At 50.9% G+C, this 7954-nt stretch overlaps 2 protein-coding genes across 2 annotated transcripts; one reads left to right on the plus strand and one right to left on the minus strand.

The window, feature by feature from the left end:
- Nucleotides 1–549: 549 nt before the first annotated feature.
- On the plus strand, nucleotides 550–2358 carry lreA (GATA transcription factor LreA; the record flags this gene model as incomplete). The annotated part of the gene is made up of 2 exons (XM_026745834.1): nucleotides 550–898; nucleotides 947–2358. The coding sequence occupies 2 exons, from the start codon at nucleotides 550–552 to the stop codon at nucleotides 2356–2358; spliced, it is 1761 nt and encodes a 586-aa protein (XP_026606700.1).
- A 368-nt stretch (nucleotides 2359–2726) lies between these two features.
- DSM5745_03819 (putative anucleate primary sterigmata (ApsB)) lies at nucleotides 2727–7576 on the minus strand (the record flags this gene model as incomplete). Its single annotated transcript, XM_026745835.1, has 2 exons — nucleotides 2727–5468; nucleotides 5519–7576. 2 exons carry the CDS (start codon nucleotides 7574–7576, stop codon nucleotides 2727–2729), a joined length of 4800 nt encoding a protein of 1599 aa, XP_026606701.1.
- Between the last annotated feature and the right edge of the window lie 378 nt (nucleotides 7577–7954).

The raw sequence follows: 7954 nt of genomic DNA on the forward strand, positions 1-7954 counted from the left end.
TAGCTCGCAGCCTCAAGATGCAGGCCCGAGCATGTACTGGGTGCAATCTCATCCTTCGGGGGTCATTGCTCCTCCAGATCATGCATTGCTATCCCGACCAGCTGCGTCCGCTCGCCCCGTAGAACCATCGACGGTCCAGATCACTCAACATGGGCAGCCTCAAGATCCCAACGCTTTCCCTCAAATTTCGGTATCAGGGACCTCTCATCGGCTCATTCAACCGAAGTCGTTGCCAGGGAAAGGTACCTAACTTGCCTTGCATGATTCTCGTTTTTTGAATTGACATGAAAGCAAACAGGTGCGAGGCCAGAAGCTGTTGGGAAAAGTACGCCTTATCTCAATATATATTCCCGGAGTGGGTTTGATATGATGGGTATTTTGGTAGGCCGACTCTCCTTCAACCCCAGTTGAATATTCGATATATATGTCGCTTCATGTCCATGTCTCTCTCTAATATAGTCATAGTCTGAGGTAGCTTCACGAAGTAACCCTAAAATCGACCTCGGCCCAGTGGATCTCTCATGTGCATTTGTACTCTGTGACCTGACAATGGACGACTGCCCAATCGTCTATGTGTCCAACGCATTTGAACGACTTACAGGATATACCGAGAAAGAGATTGTCGGACGCAATTGTCGCTTTTTGCAAAGTCCGGACGCAAAGGTTGAGAAAGGCGAGTCCCGAAAGTTCGCCGACTCCTATACTGTTAGCCGTTTATGCGACGCTGTCGGGCAAGTCGCCGAAATCCAGGTCAGCATCATTAATTACAGAAAAGGGGGACAGCCGTTCATGAATTTGGTGACGATGGTTCCCGTGCGCTGGAACACCACGGATTATTATGTGGGGTTTCAAGTCGACTTGGTCGAGCGGCCAGAAGCTGTCACGGCCAGAAACCCTGGTATGTCTGACTTTGATAACCGTGTGGGCTGGACTGACTGAATGCTAGATGGAACATATATGATAGATTACCATCGGAGTCAACTACCTGCTTACGTCGTCCCTTCTCCGGATATATACCAGGATGACCATTTGCCGGCCACCGCATTCAATTTGAGTCAAGTTTCACTAATCCTCAACGGCATTGCCAGAGGTCAGACAGTAGCTATGAATCATATGCATCATATGCTGGTCGAAAACACAGATGATGTGATTTTCGTGTTGTCTTTTGAAGGAGAATTTCTTTATCTATCGCCGTCATGCCGAACAGTGCTAGAGTACAAGTCGAACGACCTCCTCGGCAAGACGTTATCTGCTATATGTCATCCTAGTGATATTGGTCCAGTAACCCGTGATTTGAGGGCCTGCACCACTGGTGATCCTGTGAGCTTGATATATCGTATTCGGAGGAAGAAAAAAGGCTATACCTGGTTCGAGAACCACGGAGGATGGCACATCACTGAACGAGGCCGACAATTCATGGTCCTTGTCGGCAGACTCCTGCCCATTTATTCCCCCGAGCAGCTCGCCAAGGTTCAGCGTGGTGGGCTGGCAGAGAACGACATCTGGGCGAAGTTGTCCCTTTCAGGAATTATCCTCTTCATGTCCTCGAAATCTCGCGCAGTTCTCGGTCGGTCATCTGACGATCTCAAGGGCAAGCGCATGCAAGATATCCTTGTAAACGACGACTCATACCAGGAGCCAGGAATCCAGCAAGCCCTCGAAACCTCGCGTAACAACCAGCAAACCACCTTCACTCATAAAATCCGTCACCGGAAGGGCCATATTTTCCCTGCCCAAATCACCTTATATCCGGGCGACATAACGGAGCACGCTACAAAACCCGCATTCTTAATCGCGCACCTCCGCTTTCCAAAGCAACTTCAGCTGCAGTCATTAAGCACTGAAGAGCAGAACCAAAGTCAAAGCCAAAGTCGAAGCCAAAGCTCAAGCGACGCCGGCCTTGGGGATTCCAACCCTCGCCAGGCCCAGCAGCAAGTTGAATCTCACCTAAAACCGCACCCGAACTTCCCTCAGCCCACTACCTCCTCCGCAACGATAACCGTACCCTCATCAGCCAACCCCGCTGAATCACCCACCGACATCGGCCCACACCTCTTCGAAGAACTCAACCCAACTCGCGGCTCAAGCTGGCACTTTGAGCTGCGCGAGCTTGAAAAGCAGAACCGCCAGTTGGCGGAGGAATCGCAGCGTCTCACTGCCCGCAGACGAAAGCGAAAGAGAAAGCAAAGTGCTGCGGTCGTGGAGAAGAATTGTGCTATGTGTGGGACTAGCACAACGCCCGAGTGGCGGAGAGGACCGAGCGGGAATCGGGATCTCTGTAATAGTTGTGGGTTGAGATGGGCGAAGCAGGTGAGAAGTGCTGGCGCGGTCCAGGGACAGGAGAAGTCCGGTGGATGATTATAGCTCGTAATACAACCAGGGTGATAACGACGAAGAACTGCTGTATATTAGCAACTTTTACGCTACGTTCGGTTTAATCATATCTGTCGGGGGTTTCTTGGTCTATTGGTCTAACAACATGCTGACGATTTCAAGATATCTATCTGTTATGGATAGTGATTCATTCAGGCAAAATAGGTACAACGGCCGTCGCGACAACAATATTAATGATTAAAAACAGAACCCAGGGGTATATAGGTCAGTCAGTCAGTCAACCAATCAACCATGTCAGACGGAAAAATGAGACAAGAGCCAGCCTAACACCAACGACCGTTAAAGATGCATAATAATAGCCAAGCAACATGAAGAAAGAGAAACAGGATCTTTTAAACTTCAATGTCAACTGTAATGCCCTCCCCCTCACTCGAACTATGCTCATCCTCGCGCTCTCTGTATCCCTCGTCTCCTGTGGTAGGCTCGGAATGAGGTCCATGGCCGCCATCATCAGTGGAAGTCTCCGTTGAGATGCCATTGCGAAGACGCTGTCGGTCCAACTGTGCGCGGAGTCGCCTATTCTCAGCATCACGCTCCTCCAAACGTTTCCGTGCGCCATTGCGATCCAACAGGCGCGCTTCACGTTCTCCTTTGAGTCTGCGTTCCAGCTCATGCAGGCGCTTTATCCATACTTCTTGGTTGCCGTGGTGGTCTGATGATTTGAAGTGCCGTGGGCGGGCTATGGCACCGGCGGGTTCCACTAGGTTTGTTGCGTTTGAGGCTTGGGATAGTTGGGGGATGCCAGATCTTGGGGGCGGTAGTTCGGCGGCTGTGCTGGCACGTACTAAAGGGCCACGCTTCGTCACGTCGATAGTTGATGACCGAGGCGAACCTTCTATTCCTGCCGTGGTGCTATGGCTGCGCGGGTGGGTTTGAAGTAGATTGAGTTCGGCCTTCAGCAGCCGGTTCTCGCCGCGTAGTTTAGAGAGCTCAGGTGATAAGCCTGTCTGGTTTCTAGTCTGCAATTGGGCGCGCATGTTCATCGTAGTTTCCTCTAGCCTGTCAAGTTTCTTGATCCGCAGGCTAAAGGCGTGCTCGAGTGTTTGATATTGTTTTGAAAGATTGCGCTCAATGTCCTTGACGCGGCTCTTGAAGCTCGATATCACGTTCTCTAGGGTCTTAACCGCAAGAAGGAGATTGCGACTAAATCCTGGCCAGAAAAGGATATTTCCGATAACCTCCTGGCTTGGCAGGTTGCCGTTGATCAAGCTGTTTGAATGAGCCCAGTCCGGCCCACACATACCGGACAGTCGCTTCCAGATGGTCAGTAGCATCGAGTTTCGTTCATTTAGCTGCTCGCGGAACTGCTGTTCAAGGTTTGTGAAGCGCTTGCGGTCCTGACTTCGTGCATTTTCGAGCTCCAAGATACGGGAGTTGCTCTGTGTGATTGTACGCGATGCCTGGTGATGGGATTTGAGTGCCTGTTCGAACGACTGCTTGTCTGCACGACGAGCATGGCGTTCGCGGTCAAGAAGTTCAGAAAGTTTTCGAGATTCCAGTCCATGGCTTTCGAGTAGCGCATCGCGGTTTCGCAATAATGACTCCTTCTCGTCCAGCGTAGACCGTGTGCTTTCTAGTTCTAGCGCAGTAGATTCGAGCTCCTTCTGCAACTTCATGATGTTGGCGATCAAGCTAGACCTACTGCCCGTGAGGTCGCCGAGAGTCTCTCGGAGATTGTTCTCCAAATCAGTGAGCCGATCCTTCCACGTAGCCGTCTCAACTTCCTGCGCCGAAAGGCTCTTCCTCAACTTGCGACATTCTTCTTTAGCAGATGATGCCTCACGATTTAGCTCGTTCATGATTCGCTGCACCTCTTGTTTCTCTTTGCCTCCGACAACCTCGCGTTGATGTCTTTCCTCAGCCAGGCGCTCCTCAAGATCCATTGTCTTGTCCTTCTCACTCTGGAGGCTCACTCGATAGGTCTTAAGCTCAGATTCTAGGTCACCAATTTTGATCTTGTCGCCATCCTGCTCTTCCCGGAGGAAGGCAATCTCGTTCTGGCTTGACTCGATTTGGACTGTGAGTCTTTGAACATTGGAGTTTGCCTCATACAAACTCTTCTCGAGCGATTCCATCTCCTCGTTGCACTCTGCAAGCTCCTGTTGTACGGCCTTGTAGCGCTGCAGATTATTCTGCGCGTCTTCCTCCAGTCGAATGATGCCTTCACTGGCAGAACGCATTTCTGCCTGCAGCGCTCTAAGGTTCTCGTCTTGTGTTCGCAGATCTTCCGTGAGGCGTTGACACTCTTCAGTCCTCTGGTCTAAATCGTCTTCAAGAGCGTTTGTCTTCTGGACTAATTCGTCGTCAAGAGCGTCTATTTCCTCTTGAGCTTCTACTCTCAGGTCTTCGAAGGCGACTTTCAGCTCCTCCAAGGCGGCGGCCCGTTCTTCAGATGTCTGCATCGCCTGATCGCGTTCTTGCTGAAGGTTTCGTAAATCTTCTTCAGCTTGCTCTACATCAGCCGTGTAGGCTTTATCCAATTCCTCCAGATTTTGGCGCAGAGTTTGATTCTCCAACTTGAGTGCAGAAACCTGGTCCCGGAGTTCCCCAGTTCGAAGTTCCCAATCTTCGCGCTCCGCATCGTCAATCGGAGACTGTCCAGTCTGGTCGCTGATGCTTGATGAAGGTCGTCCTTGTGCTCTAGAGGCAGACCTATCCAGTATGCTGTCGCCCGCAATTGATAGATCGCGGCGTTGACCAAGTTTCAGCTCCTCGATTTCCTGGTATAAGCGTTCCTTCTCTCGGTTCCGCGACGTCAGCATCGAAGCCTGAGCGCTGACCTCTCTCCGCAATTCTGCATTCTCCTGTTTCAGTAAATCAAGGTCCATTACAAGGGTAGAAGTTGAAGAGCTTCCAGCTGCAGCGGTGCGATACAAGTCTCTGTCCGAAACGGCCGAGTGTGACGCCAGCGAATCACCACGGTTACGATGTCCTGTTTTCAAGGGCGCCGCGGGAGCCATGGTGTAGCTCACCTCGCCCTTTGCACGCAAAAGTTCTTCTCGTAATCTCTTGTTTTCTTCATCGGCCTGTTCGCGAGCTGCAGTTTCCGCATCCAGCATGTCTTTCCACATGTCCTAGAATGTGTATTAGCACAAACCCCCTGTTAGTAGTAATTTCGACTTACTCTCTCCTCTCTTGCTCCAGAATCAGACCCGGCCGGTCTGCCGTCATTAAGGGCCTTCACCATCTCTGCCAATCTCCGTTTCTCGCTCTCCTTCGCGATACTCTCAGACCTTAGCCGTTCAATTTCCAGCTCATGCGTCTCGATTCTCTCTCGTAAGAATATCAACTCCTCGTCCTGAGTGTGGTCACGATCTTCTTCGTCGGAGCAACCTTCCGGGTCATGGTTCAACATTGACTCCTTATCGGATTTCTGGTCCTTCAATTGCTTCTCCAAGTCGCGAATCTTCCGCTTCAGCCCTTGGTTATCCTTCTGTAGCTTCAACTTATCTGATTTTAGCTCGACGTTTTCAGAGATCATCTCTTTGATTCCTTCCTCGGAGCGGCGGTTCAGCGCTTCGTTGAGGAAATGTATCCGCATCTTCAAATCAAAGTTCTCTTTCGAAAGACGGTCGATTGTGCTGCTTTGCTCTTTCAAAGTCATGTTTCTGCCACTGCGGGCGAACCCCGGAGTCATTCCAGCCCCTCGCTTGTCAGGAGACACTCCATTGCTAAAGTCTTCACGGAATTGCTTCACAAAAGCGCTAGGGACTTGGACGTCTTTGACCCGTTCTGCGATCGCCGTGTCGGTGGGAAATGCTTGCTCGCGAGGTTGAGCCTTAGGCGTCATGGGTCCGGAGATATCATCAGCAGGTTCTGTTTGCCCTTGTTGATCTAGCGGTTTCTGATGGGACGAAGCAGGGCGCGACTGGGACTCTTCTTCATCCAGTGTCTGGAGGCCGCTATCTGTAGTTCCACTCATATCTCGTCTATTCATAACGTTTTCATCGCTATACCCAGAAATACCAGAGGCCATACTGCCCAAGCTCACGGATCTGGCCAGGTTGTTACGACGGGATCCCGCAGCCATATTGCCGGGAACTGCACCTCCCGATTGAAGTGCAAAATCAGATGCACCTAATGTTGCATCACTGTTGGTCACTTCGGTTGCATCGCTTGTTTCAGAAGAGTACGAGAGACGATGTGCTGATTGGCGACTAGTCAGATATTTGGGGCGGTTACTCCTTCGACTGCCTGTGCGAGATGCAGCATCCCCGTCGCTGGTATTTCCATCGCTGAATAATCTATGATGCGTGGCAGGAGGCGGTTGGAACTCCTCCGTTGATTGCATGGACTGGTTGGCGCTTCCTATCGAGCCGTGAGCGACCGGGTAGCCTGGTGACATCTGACTGGACTCATTGACGCTTTCGTGCGACGGAGAATAATTCCGATTCCCCATGCGAGCTGCTGCGGCTGCGGCTGGCGACGATGGAAGCGCTTCAAGTGTAGTAGTATTTCCTCCATAATGCTCTGGCAGAGCCGCCGGTGATCCATCCAGATTCATTGTGTAATCGTCTGTAGAACCCAGACTAGGACTATGTTGAATGGGGACGTCTTCATTTGTGGATGTAAGGACATGGCTGGACTCGTCCCGCTTCATCCAAGAGGGCTCTGTGAAATCCAGGGCATGTGCATTACGCACGCCAACGACGTAGGTGTCGTCTACACCAGCAGTACGATCCGCAGCTACCACTTCGAGAGTTGAAGGGTCCGGTAGGAAACTGGACTCAACATCAGCCAGTTTTTTCTTCATTTCGGCCTCCAAAAAGGTATGATTATCCGCGCCGCCTTGATCGCTGTGTTCCTCGAGACTGCTATCATCGTGATCGGGTAAGGGTGGTAGTAGATCAAGACTGTGCGCTGTATCGTCGGGATCTTGCTGCTCAGAAGCAATTGTATCTCCGTCGTCGTCGTCGTCGCCGTAATTCATGGTGGAAGTTGCGGCTTGCGGTGTGTTGTGACGATGATCATCTCCGCTATCAGTGGTCGCATTCATTGTTTTCGGGAGGGTTTCCCGCCGCGTATCCTCCACCATGTAATCCAACGGGTCGCAAAATTCGTCGTCGGCGTCCACTGAACCGTCAGGACCCGAATTTGTAGTACCAGAAAATGAGAAAAACGACGACCGGCACCGTTGATGCGCGTCGGCGGCCGCGTTGGGTAGAGCGGAAGTGGTCGACATGGTGACGGAGCGGAGCAGAAAGCGTCACAATAATATAGTACCCTATCTAGTCCTTAAACAGTTAGTCTGGATGCTGTTGTGATTTCTCCACATCCTCTCAGTGAAGCTGAATGGGCCAATCATGGATGGCATTCTTGGGCGACTGGTGAGACAGTATCTTACCCATTTGGCACAGCAGAGAGTCTACTCAATCTAGCCCTTTTGGCAGGCTAGACCGCAGGTAGTAGTCGGTTTTTTTTTGCCTTTTTTTTTTTTTTTTTTTTTTTTTTGCCGGGCAATAGCTTGGTAATATTAGGGTTTTATTCCCTTGTTTTTTTTTTTTTTTTTTTAGTTTTCTTATGATGATGGATAGCCGGTGAAGAGAGTGACATCAACCAA

This window comes from Aspergillus mulundensis, assembly GCF_003369625.1.
Source record: "Aspergillus mulundensis strain DSM 5745 chromosome Unknown scaffold_2, whole genome shotgun sequence".
Classification (NCBI taxonomy): domain Eukaryota; kingdom Fungi; phylum Ascomycota; class Eurotiomycetes; order Eurotiales; family Aspergillaceae; genus Aspergillus; species Aspergillus mulundensis.